The sequence below is a fragment of the Scheffersomyces coipomensis genome, assembly GCF_036884675.1.
Source record: "Scheffersomyces coipomensis strain NRRL Y-17651 chromosome Unknown DFJ63scaffold_4, whole genome shotgun sequence".
Classification (NCBI taxonomy): domain Eukaryota; kingdom Fungi; phylum Ascomycota; class Pichiomycetes; order Serinales; family Debaryomycetaceae; genus Scheffersomyces; species Scheffersomyces coipomensis.
Window position 1 is genome coordinate 1,569,355 of NW_027042895.1, and position 26,943 is coordinate 1,596,297.

Below are 26,943 nucleotides of genomic sequence, written 5' to 3' on the forward strand. Positions count from 1 at the left end.
AAATAAAGCAATTCAACCCCCACCCTTGAACAATAACAGTCCGCTAGCCTAAAATCAGCGAAGACATATGAGCGAAATTTGAGTTTGTGTAATATTCCTACGGACTTACCTCATCCAGAAAATTCATTACAGCAAAAACTAAAAAAAAAAAAAAATTTACTATCATCGTCCATGATGATGATGTATGATGATAATGATTTCATACTACAAATTCCACTAAGGCAAATGACATCCTCAAACCTATGTTTGCTCTGTGTAATGTTTCTCCTAGTTAACATGAGCAATCATATCAACTTGTAGAAAGTATAAATATATTCACAAATCTCTTGTAAATTTCATTATTTTTTAATTTAGTTTTGTTATCTATTCAATAACAACAAATAATAATAATAAATAATAATAAAAACTTACAAATATGACTAAAACTGTTCCTGAAAAATTCTCTGGTTTCGCTGCTGATGGCCCAAAAACTTGGAATGATACTCATTTAGTTCATTACGAACCAAAAAGATTATTACCTGAAGATATCACCATTAAGATTCAAGCTTGTGGGGTTTGTGGTAGTGATTGTCATCAAATCAAAGGTAATTGGGGTCCTCATCCAAGAAATGATTTAGTGGTTGGTCATGAAATCATTGGTGAAGTGGTTGAAGTTGGTTCAGCTGTTACCAAACATAAATTAGGGGATATTGTTGGAGTTGGAGCTCAATCTAATAGTTGTGGTGAATGTGCCAGATGTAAATCTAATAATGAACAATATTGTCCAAAGAATATTTTCACTTATGGTGGAGTTGATTTTAAAGCTGATAATTATGTTACTCAAGGTGGTTATGCTTCTCATATTAGATTAAATTCTCATTTTGCTGCTTCTGTTCCAAAGAATTTAGATATTAATGCTGCTGCTCCTTTATTATGTGGTGGTTTAACTGTCTATTCTCCAATTGTTAGAAATGCTGGTTATGATTTATCTGAAAAAACCATTGGTATTGTTGGTATTGGTGGTCTTGGAGCTATGGCTATTCAAATTTCAAAAGCTTTAGGTGCTAAAAAAATTTATGCTTTTTCAAGATCTGATTCTAAAAAAGCTGATGCTTTAGCTTTAGGTGCTGATGAATTAATCGCTACCAAAGATCAACCAACTTGGTATCAAGATCATTTTGATGAATTTGATTTCATTCTTAATTGTGCTAATTCTGGTAAAGGAGCTAATTTAGATCCTTATCTTATGGTTTTAAAATTAACTGGTATTTTCGTTAATGTATCTGCTCCACCAGTTGATGAAAAATTAGAATTTAATGCTTTCCCAATGATCTTAAATGGTGGTACTGTTAGATCATCAGCCATTGGTTCCATGAAAGAAGCTGATGAATTATTAAAATTATATGCTGATAATGGTTTATCCCCATGGATTGAAAAAATTCCAATCAGTGCTAAAGGGGTTAATGAAGTTCTTACTAGAATTGATAAGAGTGATGTAAGATATAGATTTGTCTTAACTGATTTCGAAAAAGCCTTTAATTAGATTGATCTAGTTATCTAATCGCTTTATTATATAGTACTTAAAATAGCTAAAATTAAATAAAAATAAAATATAAGAGATATAATTTATTTAATTAGCTGTTAAAATTGTAACATGGTAGTTCCCTTTAAAAAAAAAGTATGGGGTTCATACAAATTATTGGTCGTGCACTTTCCCCATTTTTTGTATGAGATTTTAAATGAAGTTGTCATTTAACCTCAAATTAAGCCAAACACACCTTAACACCATTCAATCATAATCAATATCATCATCATCATCATCCACCATGGCCAATAATCTAAGTGGGTGGATAAATCGGATATTCCGAAGGTCATCCCCTTCACCTGCGTATGACCCTTTATCAAATGGGACCAATCGAATGCCTGGTGCATTCCCTACTGGATCAGAAGGCAATAATTCAACTAATTTACAACCTCAACCTCAATCACAATTTGAAGAAGATACGAATCATTTACGAAATAATTTTAATTCTCATAATATCAATATATGGTTTAAGAAATTATTAAATTGGTTCAATTATCTTATTATCAAACCTATTATTATTCTTTTAGTGGTTAGTTTTCGAATTTTATCTAAGATTCTTAATGTGATTTATTTCAAAGATAATGGTGATGATTTAATTTTAATCAATAATCATAATGGACATGGTAATCATAGACGGAGTGGAAGTCATAATAATATTCATGCTATAAATGATCCTATTAATAGAGTTAATAAATTCATTCAAGATTTAGAAGATAATTTAACTCCTGAACAATTATCTCAATCTCCAAGTGTAAATCAATCAGTGGGGGATAGTCATTTACCTCCATTTTATCAAGGTAGTTATAGTCAAGCATTATATATGACTACTAATCGAGCTAAATTCTTATTCATTTATTTAACTAATCCCTATAATGAAAATTCATCTATTATATTTAAAAAAATCATCACTAATGGGAATTTCATATCGATGTTTCAAACTGATCCTGATTTATTAATTTGGGGTGGAGATTTAACTAATCCTGAAGCTTATCAATTAGCCAATAGTTTAAACGTGACGAAATTCCCCTTTTTAGGATTATTATGTTTAACTCGAAGTACTACCATGACTCAATCTGGACCTGTAAAGACATCACCTAAAGTTTCATTAGTTCTGAAATTACAAGGAGGTTTATTTAATGAAGATATGGATATTAATCAATTAATTAAAAGTAAATTCCATAAAAAAATTGAAAAATATGCTCCTGAATTATCTGTTATTAGAAATGAATTAAGAGATAAATTCATGAGTCAAGTTTTAATTAAACAACAAGAAATCAATTTTAATAATTCATTACGGAAAGATCAATTAAAAAAGAAGGAGAAATTACATCGAGAATTAAAGAAACAATACTTATTATATATTGCACCTCAATTTAGAAGTTTTGAAACGAATTCAGGTGGTCAAGGAGATACGGCTAGAATCGCTATAAAATTAAATAATGGTAAACGAGTGACATATTATTTCCCTAAGGAGAATAAAGTAGAAGATATATTCACGATGGTTGAATTAATTCAAGAAGGATATTTGGAAAGTAATGAAACTTTATTATTAACTGATTTAGAAGCTTCCCAAAAATTTAAAGATTTTAAATTAGAATATAAATTTAAATTATTATCACCGTTACCTCCCAGAGTTATATTGAATGAATTAATGGATGAACAGATTAAGAATGTCGATACAGTTTATCCAAGTGGGTTATTAGTCATAGAAGATTTATAGGTATGTAATATGTGTGTGTGTGTGTGTGTATATTTAAGATAATATAGATTTATACATTAACGAGGGAAAATGATTACTACTATTTATAAGAATAAAAAAGAAAATGCTTGAAGGAAGGACGTAATATATTAATGACATGACATGAAATGAAGTGAATGATAAAAGCAAGGAAGGTAATCTTGACCTACTTACTTACTTTACCCTTTTTACTCTTTTTCTTTTCCTTTTTCCTTAATCCTACAAATCCATTTTTAATAATTTGAATATATTCTTGCCAAAATGAATCTAATTGGGATACTTCAACCACAGTAGATAACTTGAACTTATCTTTCTTATGATCTTTTCTTTCTTTACCATTCATAGCTATTCTAATCAAAATTGGATATTGATCTTCATTTGGAGTTGTATTATCTGTATTTGTGGTAGGTTCAAGGTCTAACGATGGCTTTAATCTCTTTTGAGTTAAGTAGATGGAGTTTTTCCCATTATTGGAAGTTAAGACCTCACTTATTTCAGCTAAGAACCTATGATTATCTACTCTCATATTGGATTGTATGTGTTTCTATATGATTAAGATTGTATTTTAACAGATCAAATGATATAAAGTGTCGATACTGCTATGAAAAAAAAATGAGTTGAAAAAAGTCGTGTGCGATCACCCAAATATTTATATAGTGATAGTATAACGAAGGTTGATAGAGGTAACAAGATCCTTATATCATACCTAGAATGATATTAAATAGAGAAAGAAGTTCTACAATTGATATAAAATCAATTAGTTATAATAATAAAATTTTATACGTATATTATACAGCGAAAGCAAAGATTATAAAATAATCAAAGATATTCTAATAGTCTTCTAAATTCTTTTAACCAAACTTTGTAAACTTTGTAAACTTGTCCGGATCGTCTAAAACAGTAAATAAATTAACTAAATCTAAGGTTAATAAGGTAAGTATCTTATATGGTCTAAGTAATTTGTTAGTAAAACTAAGTAATTTGTTAGTAATAAATGATAGATAACCTAAATAAATATTAGTTAGATCAATAAATTGATCAAATAATGTTCTACCCTGGCATGATATATATGACAAAATCAAAGAATTTGCAGGATTCATAAAAACTCTAAATATTGAATTAATCTTTAAACTTCATATATATGAAAGAAATAGTTATGTTTAAATAATTGTGATTTATCCCTTTCCCTGTGGTATGTGTAGGTGTGGGATTTAATTGAATTGCAAAATGTATTTATAGAATTAAAGGGTAATTCATCATAATATAGTTAAATCATCACTCCTAGGGTAATACTGATTTAGTTAGAGACGGACTATAATATGTGATCAAATACCTACAAATTGTACAAATTATAATCATTAGTTTAAATAAAATGTATATTAATAAACTGTAATACATAAACATCATACCGATTGCAATTAAATTGCAATAGAACCTCGTGGTATTTTGGTAACGTACATGGAAATCAGTAAATACTTCTACTGGAATAATATGAAAGTTCTATAAATTGTTAATAAGTTAACCTAAACAAATGAGTTAATAAATATGGTTAGTAATGAGGGATATCCTAAATAAATTAATAATGTTAAGAATAATTTTATGTAAGATGCTAATACAAAACTGATCCAACTTTTTACATTAGAATGAGTGTCACAGGTTAATTAACTTGTTATTCATAAATATTATGCTACTTAAAATAGAGATCAAATAATTAAATTATCAGACCCTTTAATAAATTATTTTGAACAATAAGATACGAGCCTAACTACAATTGATATAATAAATTTAGAAGTGTATATTAAGACGTATACTTTCAATAACAGTAGCCAAGGTAGTTCATAAACCGGCGGGGCATTATAATAGAATTCTTAGAAACCCAACGTAGCTGAGTTCTGTGAAATTCTATACGTTAATGTTAATATATGAAGATATCCTATAAATGGTTTGTTAGTATTGATGTAAAATTGGTTAGTAAGATAGTCCCTAAACAGTTATGATATGTTAACAAGTAAGTTATGCAATGCAATTGAATATGCACATGAATGAGACCGAAGACTTCCCATAATGGAATTCGCTATGACACTGAATTTAATAAAGCTAATAAACCATAAATATAATTATAATTGTTATCTCAACTGATTATAACTATAACTAAAATTTTGAACATTTGGACACGACCGGTTAACTATAGTATATCAAAGGGTGTAAAATATTGATAGTTGTTTAAACCTAGATATCAAATCAAACATTGATAATGACATAAATAGAGAAGGAATAACATAAAAGGTATCTACAAGTACAGTTAATAAGTTTAAAAATATAAAATAATTGTAAATTAATCAACATATTGAATATTTAATATTAACTATAATAAAATGATCAACAGTAATCGAAATGTTTTAACCAAAAATCACTAGTAGTAATTTGTCTATACTAATGTTAATAAATCATCCTATATATATTGGAGTTAGTTGGTTGTAATAGGACTCTAGTTGGTGTATGCCGTAGAACTGTTATATATGGGTGAACTAGAACTGATGGTTGATAATTTACACAAAACAAATTTAATTGATACAGTTGGATTAATTTATTAAGATATATACTAGTCAACACTTATGTAATTCTATTTAAAAATGAAAAATACTCCAACAAGACCCGTAATGAACAAAAAAAATAACTCAAACATAATTAATACAGCTAGATTTTTACGATTCTTATCATTCATTATGTCAGTAAATCTGAGTCTTGATACTACTAACACAAAGGCAAGTTCATAATTCCCCCGAAAGCTTGCGTATATGATTAAGCAATCGAAGATTGGTGGTGCTATTATCCATAAATTAATTGGTTCTTTTAATGTTTTCTCCTCCGTCGTTGTCATTGTATTCAATAGTTTGTTAATTGTAAATATTTTTTCTTTCACAGGAGAAATCCAATCATTTTTATAGTCGATAGAAGAGGCTTTTACTTTTATGCGCTATACTATATATGGAAGGAGGGATATAAACTCGTGTGAACTTATCTTTTCGAATGCGGCTAAAGTCCATATCCATTTTATATGTAAATATTTGAATATACAATGAGCATCATAATATGTATAGATTTACAGGCTGACCGAGTTTATTCACTTGAAATTGATATTTAAACTTTTAAATAGAAGCAATATGTTTACAAAAGCCTTTGAAAAAGAAGAATTTGGAGGCCGCGAGGTGCTGGTTAATTTAAATTAACACAAGTAGAATCAATGCTTTCAAGGCAGTCATTCATTCAAATTAAGTATCATTTTGAAATGTACTTATAATAAGAATCGAAAAGTCTGGCAGAATGTACGATCTTATCACCTATAATGTTAGCAATAATATAGATCCTAAATGATTTAATCAATTGTTATCATCGTGTTATGCACATATACGAGCTAGAAGAAAATTTTTCCATTCTCATAGCCAAAAAGAAGTGTATCATCTTAGATAAAAACAAAAACACAGTTAGCACAACAGGGACATGGTGGATGTAATTGGATATATTAATTACGGTAAAGTCAGTTAATTATAAAATGAGTTATGGGGGAAATCATCAAAATTTGAACATCGAGACACGACCTTAAGTAAAAATGATTATTCATCAATTACATAATCGTTATCTCTCTCATTTTTTTTACAAAACCATGACAAAAAATAAGATCTCAGTTTAAAGAGGAGGAGGACGTCAAAATTGGATCATCATCATCAATTACAACCATTACGACAACAACAGAAGGATCTGTATCTTGGATAGTAGGAATCATATATGATATCACTTCATCTCATACCCCAATAACTAATCCCATCTTATTGCAATCCAATCATTCATTCATTATCAATCTTTATCTTTATACCCCCCTTTCTCCTGTCAACCAAGAGGCTCTTAAAAAGCTGACTAAACATTCAATCAATCATCCATCTTATACACTTAATACACCTTTAATAGATCACCATATATACACCACCTAGTAATGCCCACATTGAATCCAACCATGACAAACAATAGTACTACAGTCTCATCAAATCATGTCCCTCAACGATTATTATCATTAATAATATCAGTATTTGTGTGTATAGCATCAGGTACCCCCTATCTTTATGGAGTCTATTCCCCTCAATTGGTCAAACAAGTGGGTTTAACTGCATCTGATTCAGCTACGTTATCACTTGCTGAAAATATAGGGTCAGGATTTGGTGGTTTACCCGGGGGATTAATTATTGATCATAATGGACCACAAAAGAGTATTTTAATGGGATCAATCTGTATCTTTTTAGGTTATTTTGCCATTTATAAAATGTATGAAATGAAATGGGGGAATCTTTTATTATTATGTATATCCATGATTGCTATGGGTTTCGGATCCATTACTTGTTTTTTTGCAACTTTAAAAGCAGCTCAAGCTAATTTTCCCAAACATAGAGGAGCAGCAGGTGCTTTTCCTGTAAGTTCTTATGGATTATCAGCAACTTTATTTTCAGTTGTTTCTGCTACTTTCTTTAAAGATAATACCGGTGGTTTATTAGAATTTTTATCTTTGTTTTGTGGTTCAGTAGCATTTTTTGGATCTTTTTTCATTCATATTTATTTAGATCATAATGATGAAGAAATTATTGATGATGAAGAAAATTCATCTGGTTTAACAAATACAAAAAATGGTTATTCACCTATTGATCCTAATGATGAAACTGCTTTAATGAATATACCCGCATCATCCAAACCAAGTAATTCACTTAACCCAGAGGATGACGAAGATGATGAATCAGTTGATGATTCTCAACATCAATCTATCCCTATAAATCCTCCTCCAAATACAGCTAAGAAAATGGAAAGATCGGATTCCTTACCTGGTTCTTTCCGATTCTGGGGTTTAGGATCAAGAACTCCAAGATCTTCATTCAGTTCTCAAGCTGAAGATGCTACACCTTTCTTACAAAGTATAAGAGATTCAACTGTTCCACCTCCACCTAATAGCAATAGTAATAATCCATTCTTATCTGATGATTCAACTCTAAATCAATCATCAACAACTTCCCAACAACAAAAAATTCAAATGCTTAAAAGCAAAACCACTCCTCCAACATTAACATCTTCATCTTCATTAAATAGTTTGAACTCATCCACCACTCCAGCTGCTACCACCACCTCTAAAAAGACAGGTCCTTTCGAAGTGATAAAGGAACGTTTAACTGATAGAATCTTTTTAACTCATTATTTCATTGTATCAATCGTGAGTGGAATAGGTCAAGCCTATATTTTCACCGTTGGATTTGTGGTCACGGCTCAATATAACTATGATGCCAATAAGAGAGACCTTACCGGTTTAGCATCATCAGCCGCCACATTACAAGCCTTACAAGTATCAATCATCTCCATAGCGTCTTTCTCAGGTCGGTTATTTTCTGGATTCTTGAGTGATTATTTATATAAGAAATATCATATTCAAAGACTTTGGATTGTTCTTGTTACCATTGCTATTTTAAGTGTGGGTCAATTTGTCACTATTATCAATGTTAGTAATCCTCATTTAGTTACTTTAGCATCGGCCATTACTGGGGGATGTTATGGATTAGCATTTGGAACTTATCCTGCTGTCATTGCTGATAGTTTTGGAACGAGGACATTTTCAACTAGTTGGGGATTAGTGTGTACGGGTCCATTAATTACCTTATTTATATTGAATAAATATTTCGGATGGATTTATGATGCTAATACTAATCCTGAAGATGGAATCTGTTATAAAGGGAATGGATGTTATAAAGGGGCATTTGAAGTAAGTTTTGTATTATGTTTTATTGTCTTTATTGTTACATCAATATTGATTTATAAACAACGAAAAAGATAATTTAAAAGTCAATAAAAAAAAAAATGAAAGAAAGAAATATAATTTGTAACTTTGATAGAAATGAAAAATATACATATCTTATAAATATCGTCTACATTCTGCATATCTAATATCCAAATATTTTATTTTATTTTATTTTAATTTATTTACATTAAACATATCACACACCAGCATATAATTTTAAAAACTTCTATATACAATAATTTTTAATATGGACACGATTAATCTAATCCACAGTATTAACACTTTCTAAATCAATTTCATCAAGTAATCCCCTTTGATATCCGATTTTCTTTTGTAATTCATGAAAATATTTAAAACTAATCTCAGCATCTTTAATCGAAGATTCCAAATCAGACTTTTCCAGAATTCGTTTATCAATCGAAGTTTGGAAATTATTTAATACTTGTCGAGCAGGATAATTCAATACTTGTCGACATTCCTTCACCATTCTTGATGCGTTATTATGAGCGAAATCCATATTTTCAATATGAGATTTTAATTTCTTGGCTTGTTTTCTTGGATAGGCGTTGGGAATATCACTGATTAAATAATATACCGCAAATCCAGATACTCCAATCACAATAGGGATACCTACTTTCTTCAACACATTCAAATTTAATAAATATCCATAATCATATAATTTCCGAATAAGTGCACCGGTAGTTAAGATCTTACCTGATGAATAAAGAAGTTGTAATGATAATTGACTTGGAATAGATTGGGTACGCAAGGACTGAACTTGTTTATTAACGGTACTAACCACACTTAATGGATTGAAATAACCGATTTGAGTCTTGGTATTTGGGATATATTCTTTTGGTAAACCTAACCATAATAAACATGAATCTAATGATGGATCAAAGAAATCAAATACATCAACGGCAGAATCTAATTGATTTTCAACAGTGTCTCTCTTTCTCGTAAACATTAATTCTGATTTGAATACTTTATCATGTAAGAATTCTTCTCCTAAAGTTTGTTGACCAAGTTTAGTAATATCCTTAACTTTATCTTCAGTAGTCTTTATAACCAAGGCTTCATTGGTTTCTACTTCACTTATGATTTTCTTGATCATCATTTGTTGAGTTCCTCTGGCATATTCATATATGCTTTGTAATCCTTGATATTTAATAATAGGCTTATCACCTAACTCAAGCACGGTAGTGTTGATATTCTTCTTAATGGTTTCATAAAGGTCTCCAGCAGTGTTTTCAATGATTCCATTGATAAGTTCACTAACTTTATTACTTTTAGAAATCATTTCATTATATTTTGGTGCCACTTGCTGATTTAAAATTTGCGTCTTTTCACTAACTTCAGTTTTATAAATAGTTTGATTGATCTCCGATAATGTTTGTAAATCATGTAAAAGATTTATGATATAACTTTTTGCCGGTAATAATTTTGATATTGATCTTTTATCCAAGATGAATTTTCTTAATGATGCTTCTAATTGATCAAAATCAGGATCATTTGGACCTTCAGGATCATCATCCCCACTACCAGGACCATCATCACCTTCACTAGGAAGTTTATCAACGATTTCACTCGAACTAACAAAATGAATAAAATCTTTGGCATTTTTATAAGTATCAGGAGACAAACTTTTAACTTGATCCAAGATTTTAGCTTTACATTTTTCTTTATCTTTAATATTATCAAATCTATTCACCACGATAAAGACATATCTCTTTTCAGCAGCAGCAGTTGAAATGAATTCTTTAGCCGATAATGTGAAATGATTTTCGGAATTTACCACAAATACTACTAAATCAATTTCTTCTTGTCTTGAGAAAACTTGAGTAGTTTGGAAACTATCCATATTTAAACCTGGAGCATCAATCAATTTAATATCTATGACTCCATTATGAAGTAAACTTTCTTCTAAACTTCTTTGATCCAACACATAAACTTTTAATAAACTATAGGAATCACATTCATAAACCAAATCTTCAAGTTTCTTTAAAGGATGGATTTGATAAGATGATTCATCTCTAATATTATATTCTTTCCCAATAGGAATAGCATGAACTTCTTCAATACCATTATTTTCTTTTGATGCATCGATAACTTCACAAAATACTGAAGTACAAGGTTGTTGATCTTCAGGAAGAACTTTTCTTCTTAATAAAGCATTACAGAATGTCGATTTCCCTGCATTTAAATCCCCCGTTACGAATACTTTTGAAGTAGTATCATCAATTCTATCTTTTAAATTTAATAAATATTTGACTAATTGACCAAATTTCTTTTCTAAAAGAGTAGCGATTGCCTTTTTATCTAAATTTGATACTAAATTATCACTACTATGATTATTATTTCCAATTTTAAGGTTTAATTTAAGGATTTTAAATTCAGGAAGATCTTGATCATTATCTTTTAAGCTTGATTTCTCTATTGCTTTTAAAGCTGATGAATTATTTCTGACAAGAGCTAAATGAGCTCGTTTTGAATTCAATAATACATTATTATCATCTTCAACATCAGTAGGATAAAAGATCGGTCTTTCTTTATTCTCTTGACTGATTTCATAGATTAAATCAATGGTTTGATTTATAGACCTATCTAAGGCAATTTTATTATCATTATAATGTAATTGTTGAATGGTAGTATTTAACCCTAATGAACGTTTCCTATGAGATGAACCAAAACCAGCTGCTGAAGATGACAGTTCACCTCCTTGACCATCGATTAAAGTCGATGTTTCATTAGAAAATCTTCCTTCTTGAGGTATATACATGACATTGGTAGGAGGTGGTGCCTCACTATTAATTAAAGTGACGGTCTCATCATCAACACTAGCTTGATCATCATCCTCACTACCATGACCCAAGTTGTTAGACTTCAAATTGACAAAGTCCTTGTAACTCATCCTCTTAGTTGGAGTGTATAACTATGATGGTATCAAAGTCTGTATATCGATTTTAAAGATGACTGGGGTAAATGGCAAATTTATAATTTATGGTGGCACAATTTTATTTTTACATCAAATCAAAATCAAAACAAAAAAAAAAAAATAAGAATGATTTGGTGATTCACCATTTTTATTTACAATATAGTTGCAAAAACTGATTCATCCATTTTTATAAGAATGTATAAATTAAAAAGGGGTAAGGTGATATGTAATGATTACTAACTCAATGAAGATAATTCAATCTTTCTATGATGGTTAAAAAGTAGAGTTTTAAGGTTATGATTTTGAGTGAGTTCTCTCGTCAACAGAGCATCATCAATATTGAACGCTGAGTGACTATCAAATATATTTCAACTCAATTCACTACAAAATCCTTTGAAAAGTTAATAAATGGATAGACAAAGTCTTTTAGATATGATATCACTTGATTATATTAAACTATTAAGAAGTTGGATCCTCTTTTATCTAAATTATAGAAAGTCACGTGAAGATAACGGCTTAATTTCGCAGATAGCCGAAATGATAACTTAAAGTTATCATTTTGAAATATATATTTATCAACACTAAAGATATCACTCATTCATTCATTCATTCAATTATTATCCATATCGTATCAACATCATAACATGGCATTAAAGACGTTTGAAGTTTCAAAGATACCTACCATAAAAGCAGAACCCTTAACCCCAGAAGCGTTTGCTCCATTTGGTGGAGTTATAAGTGCAGATCATCAAATCCAACAAGTTTCAACATCATCTGCCAATTATGGTACTGCTACAAAGATTCATAAGGTGGCTCCTATAGCAAATAACTTTTCCAATAGTTCAAGTGGGAAACCACCTACAGCAAATTGGAATATCTTCCGATGTAAAGCTCCTAAACATTTAATCTCCCATAAAAGTGGTACTAACAAGAAGGTATATTTATCAAAGGTTTTAGAAAGACATCCATTTTCAACTCAAGCTTTCTTACCTATGGGTCAACATCTGAAGATTGATTCATACCTTGTGATTGTTGCTAAAACTGATGAATCATCAAGTAATAAGTTACCTGATCCAAGTCAAGTTAGAGCTTTTATTTGTAAAGGAAATCAATCTATAACTTATGGTGCAGGTACTTGGCATGCTCCAATGGTAGTTATTGATGAAAATGTTCCATATATAGACTTTGCAGTGTTGATCCATGAAAATGGAGTTGCAGATGAAGATTGTCAAGAATGTTATTTTGAACCTGGGTTTGATGTAGAGTATGATAATAATAATAATATTTCAAAACTATAGATAATCTATAAATTCATCTATAAACTTCTGGATAAACTTCTCTTTATCATCTTTATTTAGGTCTTTAGCTTCCTCTTTAGCTAGTTTTAATTTATGCATTATCTCATCCAATCCTAGATTGTTATCTTTACTATTCTCATCACCATCATCATTATCATCTTGACTTAATAAACCTTTAGTCATATCATTTAACTTCTGCATCTTACTATTTTCATAATCATTATGTTTAATTAAATTCATATGAGTCCATTCATTTGATTCAATCAATTCTATGATTCTATCCTTCCCAATCGTTTCATCATATTCATTCTTCCCCAGTATATCAAAATTTATATATTCATATCCACTTGAAATAATCAAATCTTCGATGGATTCATTTACATCAGAATCAGAATGATAATTGGATCCTATTATAGTGAAAAATCCTTCAAATTTATCATTATCCACCAATTTACTTCGTATGGTATCTATAATATTGATCCCCTTCAGTATATAATCGACACTATCTTCACTGAAGGAAACACAGAATATAAATCCATCCAACACTTCTCTCAAATCAACACATTCCTCCGATAAAAACTCATCACTCCATTTAATCAATGCATCTAACTTCTCTCGATCCGATAAAGGATGACTCTTTCTAGTTTCAAAGTATTCATCAATGAATATATTTAAATCAAGACTATAGTATTTAGTAGTTATAGAAGTCTTTATAATCTTATCATTTTGCTCCTGTTCTTCATTGGATTTCTCGTCTTTCTTAGCAATGAGATTCGCTATTTGTACTTTACTTGAATATGATGGTCCTAGTATTAGTATATGATTTGGAATCATGGTTTAACTTCATATGATCAATGATCATTGTTATGCAATACCTGATTGTTGCCAGCCCCAAAAAAAATTGTTATGGAGCAAAATGCGATTTGATCTCAGAATCAAAACAAAATTTGTCAAAAAAGGCTGTAAATACCCATTTTACAACAACCAGATCAATTAACAACATCAAACAGTTGAATATGGCACCATCAGCAACCAATGGAGCCAATGGCCATCATGTAAAGAGCAGCAATGGCAAATCAACTAATGGATCCAGTTTGGTAGATACCATTCCATTGGAGAATCTACTTTTACGTGACGATGATATTTTTGAGACGTCATTACATTCCGAAGATTATCTTGATAGTTTGGCACCGATACTAAAGGATTCCATCAAAGCTAATGGGTTGGGTGAATTGATATCGAGATTGAATGGGATTGTGGATAAGAAAGATGACGAATTGAATAAACTTTCATTGGATTCAACTGATGAGATTAATGCTTGTATTGATTCAATTGATAATATTAATGAAATATCATATGGCTTAAATGCTAATCTTAATGATATCAGTAAACAATTACATAAATCAGCTTATGATTTGATGTCAAGAAAGAAACATTTGATTAAAAGTAAAGAAGTTTCCACTCATATTAATGAAACTATGATAGTATTGAATGAATGTATTCAAGTATTGGAAATCACTAATAAGATTCATGATTTAATCAAAGCAAAGAAATATTTTAATGCTTTGAAATTACTTGATGAATTAACCAATATCCATTTAAGTAAAGTTGAGAATTTCAACTTTGGGGTCAAAATTTATGAATCAGTACCACTTTTAACAAAAATGATTAAAGATGAATCATTTGATAATCTTTGTAAATGGCTTTCTATCAATTCAGAGAGGAGATTATCAACTATCAGTGATGGAATATATGATAACTTGTATAATTTACAACGAAATTGGTATAATTTAAAGAAAAACAAACCAACTTTCAAGCCCTACAAATTGAATTCTCCAGTGGAAATCTCCTTACGTGATCCAACGTTAAATTATAATATCTTTGAAGATGAAACTTTACAAATCACATTGGATCCATTATTTGATGTCATACTCGTATATCAAACTTTACATGAATCAAGTAATTTGAATAATTTATATCATAAAGAATGGATCAAGAAATATAATAGAGTCATTTATCCAATAACCCTGGCTGCTAGTGCCAATACATCCAATATAGTTAAATTCAATGATACAAATGCTCTTGGAGAATATTTACGGAAAATAGCGGCATTCTTCGTCATGGATAAACAAATCAATTTAACTACCAAATATCAATTAAGATATAATTTAAATGCTGATGATTTATGGAATTCATATGTATCTAAATTAAAACCGGTATTGCTTAATTATTTAAAGACCACAAAATTCAAATCGATATCAGATTTATCTGACTTTAAAGATTTAATTGGGAATTTCTTACAAATCTTGGAAAATTATAATTATAGAATCACAGACTTATACGAAGTTTTAGTAATAACATTCAGAGATTATTTCGCTCCATTTAAGATCCAAGAATTCACTTCCGAATTCATCAAATCCATCCAATCAGATCATTACATGCCATTAACCATCGACGATAAAGCAGATTATGAAGGAATTATGGAAGTCATATGGTATAAAAATGATGAATTATTTGCTCCTGCTCATGTTAAAAGGATGCCGATTACATTCCCATTCAGTGAAGATTATGTTCATTTCTGTTTAGGTATTCATTCATTATTGAATGATATCTTATCCTTCATTGATCAACATTATGGGTATGAATTAAATGATATAAATAATATCATTGTTAATGAAATATTCGAAAGAGTATTAGGTAATGAAAAAGGATATGGTATTGTTAGTTTTATTCATGATTTTATTGTTAAAAATGATACTAATAAAGAAATCACTTCTCAAAGTTATACAAATTTGGAATATTATTTATATAGTACTTATCAAATTGGGAAATTGATTAATAGGAGATTAAGAATTCATACTGGGTTAGGTATTCATAATATTGATGCTAATGATACATTCACATTAACTGCAGTTGAACATTTCAATAAATTAAGGAAATTCAGTGAAAATACTATCTTTGAAATGGTTGATAGTAAGATTAAAGAATTATTAGATTTAGTGGAATATGATGATTGGTTACCAACTATAAGAAGATCCGAAGTCAATTATTCTGTTAAGGATTTTGCTGGATTTTTGGAAAATTTATTCACTTCAATATTTACAAATTTACCTCATACTCTTCGAACATTAGGGTTATTCAGAACTTATGATTTCGTAGCCCAACGATTCCTTGAGATTTTGAAAGATGCTCCGATATACAATCGAATTGCAATTGAAAATTTCGATTTAGATATCACTTATGTGGAAAATTCGATGATGAAATTACGTACTAAGAAGAGTAGTAATAATGATACTGGAGATGAAAATGAAACTGAAGGTAATGTAAGTTTAGAATCTACATTCAGAGATTTAAGACAATGTGTTGAATTATTAAAATTAGATAATTATGAAGATTTTGTAAGAAATCCTGGATTTAGAATGAGAAATTATGATAGAGTTAAATTTGAAGATGGTATGAGATTAATTCAAAAAATGCAAGGTTACGACAATGGAATTGGATCAAGAGTCAATACCCCATTAGATGATGCTGGACCTAACGCTTCTAATACTAGTGTAGATCAACAATCGATCTTATCTAGTGCTACAACTTCGAAATTTGCGCTGCTTAAAAACTTTATGAAGAAGAACGAAGATCTCTAATGGACCCCTAATTAAAAATATATAGACAAAACGTATAATAATGAATGAAATATCGTACATACATAAAGAATCACACTAACTGTAGAGCATTATCATCACTTTACTTCCATAACCATAATTTATACCATTTTCTCAGACTTTCACTATGTTCCAATTCTACTTTCTTTTGATCTAACAATTCTTGAATGGTATCTTCCAATAACTTTGATTTAGCAAGCAACTCTTTCTCTTTATTCTCATGTTCAAGACTTAACCATATCGAATTCAATAGTATATATGTGGATGAAGCAAAAAGGAACGTATGTAATAATGGATTTGAAAATTGTCGTATTTGTGGTTTAGGAGCTTTTGGAGCTTCATTTATATGAGAGAAGTTGACAGTGGAATATGATCTCTTTGTCAATATTGACTTTGAACTTCTGATCAATCGTTGGGTATTCATTATCGGTGATTGATGTGTTAGTTATACAGATGGATGGATCGATGATGGTTGATTTTAATTTTTTGTGATACACCACAACACAGCATTGGAAAAGAGAAGATCGATCTCAAACCAAAACCAAAAAAAATCAAACCACCAAGTTAAAAGTCAAAGTCCGCAATTCATAATCCCATCAATTCCGTAGTCCATATATACCTTCCTATAGTTCAATAATGATGATAGGAGTAAGGTCGTTGCTGAGACCACTGATGACAGTGTTGAGAAGTAATATCATCCATCCATCTTCATTGAGATATATATCGATATCTCGTCGAATTTTTCAAAATCAAAGTCCTATTCATGAATCTTCAATCATACAACAAGAAAGAGATGCTTTGGATAAATTAACCAAAGCAAGAGAAGAAAGACAAAGGTATAGAAATAGAACTGCTGGGTATTATTCAGCATCACTTGGGATTGTATTTTTAGCATTAGCCTTTTGTGCTGTTCCTATTTATAGAGCTATTTGTCAAAGAACAGGGTGGGGTGGTATTCCAATAACAGATTCAGCTAAATTCACTCCTGATAAAGTTATACCTGTGGAAACCAATAAAAGAATCAGAATCCAATTTACATGTCAATCATCAGGGGTTTTACCATGGAAATTCACTCCTTTACAAAGAGAAGTTTATGTTGTTCCTGGTGAAACTGCATTAGCATTTTACAGAGCTAAGAATATGTCGAAGGAAGATATTATTGGAATGGCTACTTATTCTGTTACACCTGAAAATGTGGCCGCCTATTTCAATAAGATTCAATGTTTCTGTTTTGAAGAACAAAGATTAAGTGCTGGAGAAGAAGTTGATATGCCTGTGTTTTTCTTTATTGATCCTGATTTTGCTAAAGATCCATCCATGAGAAATATTGATGATGTGGTGTTAAATTATTCATTCTTTAAAGCTACTTATTCTGATGGAGAATTAGCTGCTGTTCCAGTGGCCAATATTGAATTTAAAGCAACTATAGTTTGATACGATTATTATTTTTCTTGTATATATTTAAATAATATCAAAAAATGTAAATAGAAGACCCATTTTAGTCAAGAAGTATGTTAATCTTAGATGGAAGATGGTATAGCCATTTAGCCCCTTCTACAATTCCCGGTAGTAGTAACTGGAATGTGTAAATGGCGTAAAGATAATCATTTTCTAAGTCATTATAACTTTTCCTGTGGAATGCTTCCTCATCCATCAACCACCCCTCCTCTTTCTCTTCTGTTCCTGAGTTTAAAGCCAAGTTCATGGAAAAGAGCAATATAGTATTCTTGGCACATAAGAGAAGCGGCTGGCAAGGAAGGAAGGAATGAAAGAAAAGAATGAAAGAAATAAGAGTTTAAAGGATTGACTGCATTTTGGTTAGTAGCTATAGAAGCAATGCCAGTGGTTACATGTTGTTAAGAATCCAAAATTAGATATTGTCTATTTATAACTGTCATAAAATAAAATATTATCAGATGAAGCCATAATAAGGGATGAATCGTAAAAAAAGTCTGTAATTGGCTGAAAAAGGTTTTATGTTACAAAACCATTACCGATATTTTCAAATTGATTAAAAAGATAAAACAATAGAACCCATACCCAATGGACTAATTAGGAATACGCATATGTCTTTTTTTAAAAATAGCGGAATAATTAAGTTCAGGAGGTAACAATTGACGCTAGAAAAAGTTTTATCATAATTTTAAATTAATTGAAATAGAACAAACGCCTTTGCCCCACCACCTAAGGTATATAATGTGATTGAAAATAATACCGGAATATTAACACAAAATCTGTTACTTGAATGGGAAAGAAACTTTCAGATTTGCAATAGGGTGGTGGTATTGTCCTGATTATTATTATTATTATTTAGTATACATAATTCAGTGTGTGTATAATTACTAACCGATAATTACTAAAACTTACGTAATTAAAGAGTAGATGAAGTTCTAGTCCAGGATTAAGTAAGAAATTTGATAAGAACAGAATGATATCCCATTAGCAAAGTTAAGAAATAGTTGTTGTCCTTCCTGACTTAAAGCCCAGCCCAGCCCGGACGAAACCCTGGGCTTAGGGGCACTGATTTCATCAGATAACTTTGTTTTAGTTTTGTAATTTAAGTCACCTTTTACCTTGCTATATTCTTTCCCCAGCCAATGATACAATTGGTCAATCAGTACATACATGTATGCATGCCGGCTGTAAACCCAACACCCTCTAGAATTTGTGTTCTAGTTTGGTTGCTCAGTAAACTATTAGAGACGCTAAAATTATATTTTTGGGCGTAAAAATTAAATTTTATTTTTTTTGATCAAAATTATCTGATTAAAAATAATCTTTCACTAAAATGATGAGGGAAATTTTTCAGTAACCTCTAAATTTTAACAAGTCAATTGCCGTTTTATGCTTTTTCTTTTTTTAAATACACGGCTCCGATTTGATATTCTGCTCTATATAATTTGCATCTGAATATTTATATACCGATGTCAATTAAAAGTTTAACGTCGTATTAAAAAAATATGACAATAAATTTAAAGTTAATCGAATACCGTCGTTGTCGTTATCCATTAACACTCCGGCAAACATACTCCTGTAAAGGTTGCTTGTCCCTCCCACTCATCACGCCAAGAAATGAAATAGAATGAAGTTTGTTTTAAAATATGATTGCAATAGTAAGTAAGACAATTCAATAATTGGCTAGACCTGACTATGTCAAAGTGTAATTGACACACCACATTATTTCTTGGATTTCCTAATTGGATTCCTCCCTTAAATCGTTATCGAACATTACAAAAAATAATTATACAGATACTATCCCAGATGAATACCACATTTGAGTTATGTATAATGTAGACAGCAGTATGAAAAGAGCCAGATTATATTATATAGAAACAGGGCGTATTTTTAGAAGCCTAAGGTACTACTTACTAAGCCAGCTTTTTATCAATTCCATATTTTTCATCCAACCATAAAAAAAATTTTCGTTTCGTTTTCTATTCCGTTTATTTTTAATTTTTACTTTTCCATTTTCTGATTTGTGATTACAGGGGTTGATTAGGTTATGTTGGGTTTCTGTTTGCTCATCCATGCACAAATAGGAAAACTAAATACTAATCAAGTTACATTTTAAAATCGTAGAATATTTCTTGTATCATCTTGCAGTTTATCATGTTATTATTTTCATGGTCTCTGATTCGATATTGAATCTCCTAAGCCAACCCAAGACAATATAATTGAAATCTAACTTCGATTCAAAAACGGATTGAACTAATCATTGCTGTTTAAAGTTTAGCTGTAACTTTTCTTATTAATTTCTAATTTTAATTATTTATTTGTTAAATCACAAACATCTGCATAATTAACTAGCTTCAATCTTTGTGTAAGGTATAACTTTAAATTTACTATTACAAACAATGAAATCAAAACCATCTGATAAAAATATTTTTTAATTTCATAATGCAAAATATGTACCCAATTATCCTTACTACATTCTTTTTAATTCCAATTGGAATTGACAAATTTCTTTTTATTTTTAATTTTGCGTCTTTTTTTTTAATTTACATACTATTGATTTCAAATCCCAGGGGAATACACTATCATGTCAGTATCTATTTAAATAGTTCGACATATCCACTGTTTATTCAGTATGATATTCTAATCTGATTTTTAAAGGGTATTTCATTTCATAGTCGACTTTTTTTTTTCACAGCCCTCAATCGGAATTCAATTTCTTATTGCGAAACTGAAAAATTAAGCCTACAATCTAACATAAAATGGTTTCTTTTAAACTGGCTTTATTTGTCATAGCTTGCTTGACTTCCATTTCAAGTGCTTCTGATGATTTCGAAATCTTTCATGAAAGTACTTTCCCAAATTTAGCTTGTACCGCCCTTATTGGGAAAATGGCTACTTTTTTCACAAAAGGTGGTAGTTATTGTGATGTTAAACTTCAACAAGCTTTAGGAACGTATACTCATTGTCTTGAAACTATTCCAGATCCAAACGCTAGAAAGAATTTCCTTATATCTTGTGCTGCTTATAATTTAACTGAAGAACAATATCTTGATTCTTACAATAATGCTACCAAATATTTATTAAACACTACAGCTGATCCAACTTTTAATGCCACAAAAATATCTTATCTACCAGTATTATTACCAAAGAAGAGAGTTATTGGAGCTTGGAAATCAGAAAGAGGTAGATACTACAATTATAATTATGCTTTCTACTATGGGGTTACTTTATTTTCATATTGGTATCTTATTTTATTCATGGCAGGTATTTGTAACTTAGCTTATTTCGTTTGTCCAAATTTCATTAAACAAAAATTAACTGGTCCAGCTGCAAATAAATTCAGACAATTATTTACATTACCGGCATTAGGATCAAAGAGTCATGCTCATCATACCGTTGCCTTCAAATTCTTCGTTTACTTCGTTCCCACCAGATTAGAATCGGTATTAGTGGGTATTTGGATTATATTAGCTATTGTTTTCAATTGTATTAGTTTCACTCATGATTCCCCAAATATCATTTGGCCCCAAAAACCAACTGAAATGGGTAGAAAGATAGCTGATAGAAGTGGACAAATCTGTTTATGGCTTTTACCTAATTTAATCTTATTTTCAGGTAGAAATAATGTTATGCAATGGATTTCAGGATGGAATTATTCAAGATTTATTTTAATTCATAAATGGAATGCTAGAATGGCTACTCTTATGGGTATACTTCATGCCATTGGTATGACTTACAATGGTAAGGGTTTAGGTAAATATGAAATGAGAAATAAACAACCATATGTTAGATGGGGTTATGTTTCATTGATTGCTATGTGTTTATTATCATTCCATTCTATGCTTGTATTTAGAAAATCAAGATATGAATTATTTATTTTAATTCATATTATTTTAGCAATATTCTTTATTGCTGGCGGTTGGATTCATACATCAAATGATGGTTTCCAACAATGGTATTATGCTGCTACTGCCATTTGGGGTTTTGATCGTTTAGTAAGATTGATTAGATTATTTTCATTTGGAGTTAGAACTGCTGAAGTTCAATTAATAGCTAATGAAACTTTAAGAGTTAAAGTTCCAAGACCAGCCCATTGGAAGCCATTTCCTGGTTGTCATGCTTTTATTCATTTCTTAAGACCAACTTGTTTTTGGCAATCTCATCCCTTTACTATTGTTGATTCAGTAGTTGAAGATAATACTATTAATTTCTATATTAAAGTTAAAGGAGGTATTACTCATGGATTATATCAATATTTATCCAAACAACCAAATAATAAAGCCCTTATTAAAGTATCTATTGAAGGACCATATGGACAAAAAATCAGTATTAATAAATATGAAAATACTGTTTTCATTGCTGGTGGTAATGGTATTCCAGGACTTTATTATGAAGCTACTGATATTGCCAAAACTATTGGTGATAAAACTAGAATAAAATTATATTGGGTTATTCGTCATTATAGATCCATTGAATGGTTTTATCCTGAATTATTAAGATTAAAGAATACTAATATTGAACCAATTATTTATATAACTCAACCTCATGTTGGATTAGTTGAACCAATCTTTTCTCATGGTAATGAATCAGAAGAAGAAGAGGAAGAAGAACAACAAGAAAAGAAATCAGATACCGTTGAAGAATCAACTGATTATATTGGTAAATTAAAGAATAAATTAAATTTCATTGAATTCAGAGAAGGTAAACCTGATTTTTATACTATTGTTGGTGAAGAAATTAAAGAAACCAATGGACCAATTGCATTTGCATCTTGTGCTCATGGATCCATGGTTGATGACACAAGAAAAGGAGTGGTTGATCACATTAATAATACCAAATATAGAGTTGAGTTGTTTGAACAACAACAAACTTGGTAATCTCAGTCACTGCTACATCCTTTTCATTTCCATTTCCATTTCCATTTCCAAATCCAATTCGTGATGATTTTAATATAATTTATATACATGTGCATATTTAGATAGATAGTTCATTTTTTATACAATGTTCGTTTCGTTTACTCGTTATTTTATCCACACTTTAACCCAAACCTGTAAGTAAACTCCCTTGATAAGGAACAATGGATAATATTTATATGTGTGGTTGACGATGAAGATGAATTTGGTTTGGTTTCAAGGTACTGTTTGAAAGAAGATTGTTTCAACGCGTATTTTGTGGTTTATTTTTGTTTTCATTTTTGGGAGGGAGGGACGTTTCTGCTTCTTTATTTCTTTCTTCTTACTTACAAAACAGTCAATGGAATTCAATCAATCCAGTTTGATGTTAATCGTTGATGGAGGTTTGATTTTGTGGTTCAGCATCACATCAAGTCCGCCTTAACTGTGTGGATATACCGTTTTTTCTTATTTAATTGATGTATTGGTTTGATTGGTTGGCTGATTGGCTGCTTTTCATTACATAGAGTATATTACTAACAATTCATCCATCAACTCTTTTCGTTTACACTCATTATTTCTACTCAACTGCTATCAGACTAATCTGTTACGTACTTATTTATACGATTGATGGATTGATTGATTATATCAACTAGCTCTTCCATTCCATCTCCTTACCCACTTATCCCTCTTTATTAAATGGCAGCCAAACCCAATTATGCTCCTTTCCACGACCTTTCCCATTTTAAATTTCAATTAAGACGCGAAAGTTTTTTTTTCTTTTTATTTTTCATATTTACTGTTTTCAATTCGAGACTCCTAAAACGTAAAAATAGACACAATTTGTTATTATTATAATAGTGACTGAGATCAAAACACAAAGTAAACCAAATCACCAAAAACTTTTTCTTGCTTGTCAAAGTTTTATACGCCTTTTTATTCTTCTTCCTCTGTCATGAAGTATTAACTTAATCCATTCCTTTTGTTTTGTTTTCTTTCATTTAGTCGATAGTTGTTTCCTTCAGGTTTTCAAACCAAGTCATTCGTTCAAACAACCTCTCTGTTATACTCCCCCACCTCCCATTCACTTCACCTTTTAAAAAAGACGATCCAAATATTACCATATTATTGTTTGATTTTAAACTCGTTTTCATTTATTTCTTTTTCAGTCTGTTTACATCAATCGTATCTTTACAAGAAAAATTTGTATTGAATTACACCCTTTATATGTCATATATATAGAACAACGATAACGTCAACAACAACAACAACAACAACAAGATTTAACATTATCCAAGACTTCCCCATCCTTAAATCAATTTAACACCTCAAATCAGAATGGTACATATAATACCTTCCAAATCATTCCAACTTGAATTGGCTGATGCAGTAATTCTTGCTACTAGAGCTACTGAATCAAGTTCAGAAAGTAATAGATGTAAAGATAATAATTCGTTTGAATGTCAAAAACCAGTTAATGATAATACTGTCACCATTATCGTGGCTGTGGTAATACCAGTGGTGGTCATTTCAATAATCTTAGGTTATTTCGTGTTTAGAAATTATCGTAAAGATAAAAAGGAAGCTATGGAACATGATCCTGATTTTGATGAAAATGGTGAAGCAACTGCTTTACCTGATTTCCCAAGTAATCAAAACATTTCTCATCAAAATATGTACCAAATTGAAGATCCTTTCCATAATAGAAATTCTATAAGATATCCAATCGCTCAAGCTGGTAAAGGAGCTTTCAATAAATCAACCGCATCTTTAACTACTTCAGCTCATGGTGATCCATATTTAGATAATTTTGTTTTACCTTATCATCATCAAACTGGTTCAAAAATTTCTTTAGATGATTATGCTAGACAATTTGGAGGTGAAAATCCAAATTATTTCCATCATACTCCTTCTGCTTCCATTAGTAGAACTAGAAATTCAAGTTTTAGTCATTTACCTCCTCAACCAGGTTCTCAAAACATTTCTCCTCAGAAATCAAGTCTAAGACAAGTAGTTTCAACATCTCCAACTAAAAGAGGCCTTAATATTCAGCAATTACAGCAACAAAGAGAATATACCAATATACCCAATCAATCTTCAGCTACATTATATAATGAAAAAACTGAATATGAATCTAATAGTTCAGATTCTGGTAATCATGCTGCTAATGAAAAATTTGCTTATGATGATAGAAATAATTCTCAATCACAACTTAAACATGAACTGTATGAAACAGCCACCAGTGAACCAACTCCAGTTGAACACGATGGTGAAGATGAACTTGAATATGATAGAACTCAAGAAGCTAATTCACCATTTGAAGAAGAACATGCTATGACTACTTCAAATACCACTGCATACACCGTTGATAGTAAAGCTAGAGATCATTATAATAATGGTGGTAGTTCGTTAGCTCCACCTGCTATTACCATTAATGGTGATGAAGATGAAGGTGATTTCGACTTTTCAATGAGTAATGAAACGTCTAAAGAAGATGAAGCTGGTAATACTTCTAAATCAGAATTATTAGGTGATCAAAACAAGAAGATCTTAAGTAAATCACCAAGAATATCTGCCTTTAATTTATTAAAGAATGATAGTGATATTGAAGATGATGATGAAGGTCAAGATGCTGAACAAGAAGAAGAAATTAAAAGAATGAAATCTGTTTATAAGGTTTACTTTGAAAATAAAGATGGTCAAAGACAAGAATATCCCGTGGATCCAGATCAACCATTACCTGAATTAGATCAAAAGGATATCGTTAGAATCAATAAAGATTTGAAAATGGATACTAATTATGAGAAGAGAATGACTGCAACTTCTTCACTTTATAATGAAACTCCAATTTTCTCTCAGAATGAACAAGATTTCTATTATAATCAACAACAACAACAACAACAAAATGAACAATATTATCAAGCTCAACCTTATGGATATCCTGTCGAAGGTCATTATTATCAACAAGGTTATGTTCCAAATCTTCAACAACCAGCACAAGCTTATTCTCCTCAAGAACAACATCCATCAGAACCATTACCTCCATTACAAAAGTTAAGAAATGCATCTGATTTCCGTAAATCTACTTTGGAAACTTATACTAATTTTGAACCAAGATTAAAGAATACTGTTGGACCAAATGGATCTGGTTCACCAACTGGTTCTAAACCTTTTAATCCAATAGATAGTGATGGATGGACTTCACCTGTTAATTCACCTCATATGCAATCACAAGCGTCATTCTCAAATCAAGGTAATAATAATACATATTATTCTACTAGTCCTCAATTAGGAAATCAATCTCAACAACAACAACAACAGCAACAAACTGGTGGATCCGCTCCATCCGCATCACAATTAGCTAGATCATCAGTGGTAATGTTGAATCCTGTAACTGAAATCACCAAACAAAGAAAATTCAAACCTGCTGGATCATTAAATGGTAATCAACCTGGTCAAGGTCAAGGACAATATGAACAAGACTACAATGGTATAGAAAATGATTTAATCCCCGGTAATAGAAAGAGTGATGTTAGACGTATGATGAACACTAACTTTTAGATAAAAAAAAGTTT

At 30.4% G+C, this 26,943-nt stretch overlaps 12 protein-coding genes across 12 annotated transcripts; 8 read left to right on the top strand and 4 right to left on the bottom strand. All coding sequences in view use genetic code 12, as the record gives it.

Moving 5' to 3' along the window:
- Positions 1-415: 415 nt before the first annotated feature.
- On the top strand, positions 416-1,522 carry DFJ63DRAFT_287484 (NAD(P)-dependent alcohol dehydrogenase; the record flags this gene model as incomplete). The annotated part of the gene is made up of 1 exon (XM_064905069.1): positions 416-1,522. The coding sequence occupies one exon, from the start codon at positions 416-418 to the stop codon at positions 1,520-1,522; it is 1,107 nt and encodes a 368-aa protein (XP_064762003.1).
- Positions 1,523-1,663: 141 nt separating this feature from the next.
- DFJ63DRAFT_169454 (uncharacterized protein) lies at positions 1,664-3,376 on the top strand. The gene has a single exon (XM_064903713.1). The coding sequence runs from the start codon at positions 1,806-1,808 to the stop codon at positions 3,282-3,284; it is 1,479 nt and encodes a 492-aa protein (XP_064762004.1). The 5' UTR covers positions 1,664-1,805; the 3' UTR covers positions 3,285-3,376.
- A 92-nt stretch (positions 3,377-3,468) lies between these two features.
- DFJ63DRAFT_335970 (RNA-binding signal recognition particle subunit) lies at positions 3,469-3,828 on the bottom strand (the record flags this gene model as incomplete). Its single annotated transcript, XM_064908293.1, has 1 exon — positions 3,469-3,828. The coding sequence occupies one exon, from the start codon at positions 3,826-3,828 to the stop codon at positions 3,469-3,471; it is 360 nt and encodes a 119-aa protein (XP_064762005.1).
- Positions 3,829-7,314: 3,486 nt separating this feature from the next.
- DFJ63DRAFT_313787 (uncharacterized protein) lies at positions 7,315-9,165 on the top strand (the record flags this gene model as incomplete). The annotated part of the gene is made up of 1 exon (XM_064906231.1): positions 7,315-9,165. One exon carries the CDS (start codon positions 7,315-7,317, stop codon positions 9,163-9,165), a length of 1,851 nt encoding a protein of 616 aa, XP_064762006.1.
- Positions 9,166-9,391: 226 nt separating this feature from the next.
- Positions 9,392-12,040, bottom strand: FZO1 (mitofusin; the record flags this gene model as incomplete). Its single annotated transcript, XM_064906232.1, has 1 exon — positions 9,392-12,040. One exon carries the CDS (start codon positions 12,038-12,040, stop codon positions 9,392-9,394), a length of 2,649 nt encoding a protein of 882 aa, XP_064762007.1.
- A 334-nt stretch (positions 12,041-12,374) lies between these two features.
- On the top strand, positions 12,375-13,789 carry DFJ63DRAFT_169448 (ureidoglycolate hydrolase). The gene has a single exon (XM_064903712.1). The coding sequence runs from the start codon at positions 12,709-12,711 to the stop codon at positions 13,360-13,362; it is 654 nt and encodes a 217-aa protein (XP_064762008.1). The 5' UTR covers positions 12,375-12,708; the 3' UTR covers positions 13,363-13,789.
- On the bottom strand, positions 13,454-14,196 carry DFJ63DRAFT_335974 (uncharacterized protein; the record flags this gene model as incomplete). The annotated part of the gene is made up of 2 exons (XM_064908294.1): positions 13,454-13,464; positions 13,494-14,196. 2 exons carry the CDS (start codon positions 14,194-14,196, stop codon positions 13,454-13,456), a joined length of 714 nt encoding a protein of 237 aa, XP_064762009.1.
- Positions 14,197-14,378: 182 nt separating this feature from the next.
- On the top strand, positions 14,379-17,003 carry SEC15 (Rab GTPase-binding exocyst subunit; the record flags this gene model as incomplete). Its single annotated transcript, XM_064907480.1, has 1 exon — positions 14,379-17,003. The coding sequence occupies one exon, from the start codon at positions 14,379-14,381 to the stop codon at positions 17,001-17,003; it is 2,625 nt and encodes an 874-aa protein (XP_064762010.1).
- A 50-nt stretch (positions 17,004-17,053) lies between these two features.
- On the bottom strand, positions 17,054-17,551 carry DFJ63DRAFT_169367 (uncharacterized protein). The gene has a single exon (XM_064903702.1). It carries the CDS (start codon positions 17,443-17,445, stop codon positions 17,104-17,106), a length of 342 nt encoding a protein of 113 aa, XP_064762011.1. The 5' UTR covers positions 17,446-17,551; the 3' UTR covers positions 17,054-17,103.
- COX11 (Cox11p) lies at positions 17,552-18,933 on the top strand. The gene has a single exon (XM_064903703.1). It carries the CDS (start codon positions 17,658-17,660, stop codon positions 18,453-18,455), a length of 798 nt encoding a protein of 265 aa, XP_064762012.1. The 5' UTR covers positions 17,552-17,657; the 3' UTR covers positions 18,456-18,933.
- Positions 18,934-21,235: 2,302 nt separating this feature from the next.
- FRE10 (Fre10p) lies at positions 21,236-23,353 on the top strand (the record flags this gene model as incomplete). The annotated part of the gene is made up of 1 exon (XM_064908295.1): positions 21,236-23,353. The coding sequence occupies one exon, from the start codon at positions 21,236-21,238 to the stop codon at positions 23,351-23,353; it is 2,118 nt and encodes a 705-aa protein (XP_064762013.1).
- A 1,353-nt stretch (positions 23,354-24,706) lies between these two features.
- DFJ63DRAFT_313793 (uncharacterized protein) lies at positions 24,707-26,929 on the top strand (the record flags this gene model as incomplete). Its single annotated transcript, XM_064906233.1, has 1 exon — positions 24,707-26,929. The coding sequence occupies one exon, from the start codon at positions 24,707-24,709 to the stop codon at positions 26,927-26,929; it is 2,223 nt and encodes a 740-aa protein (XP_064762014.1).
- Positions 26,930-26,943: the final 14 nt, after the last annotated feature.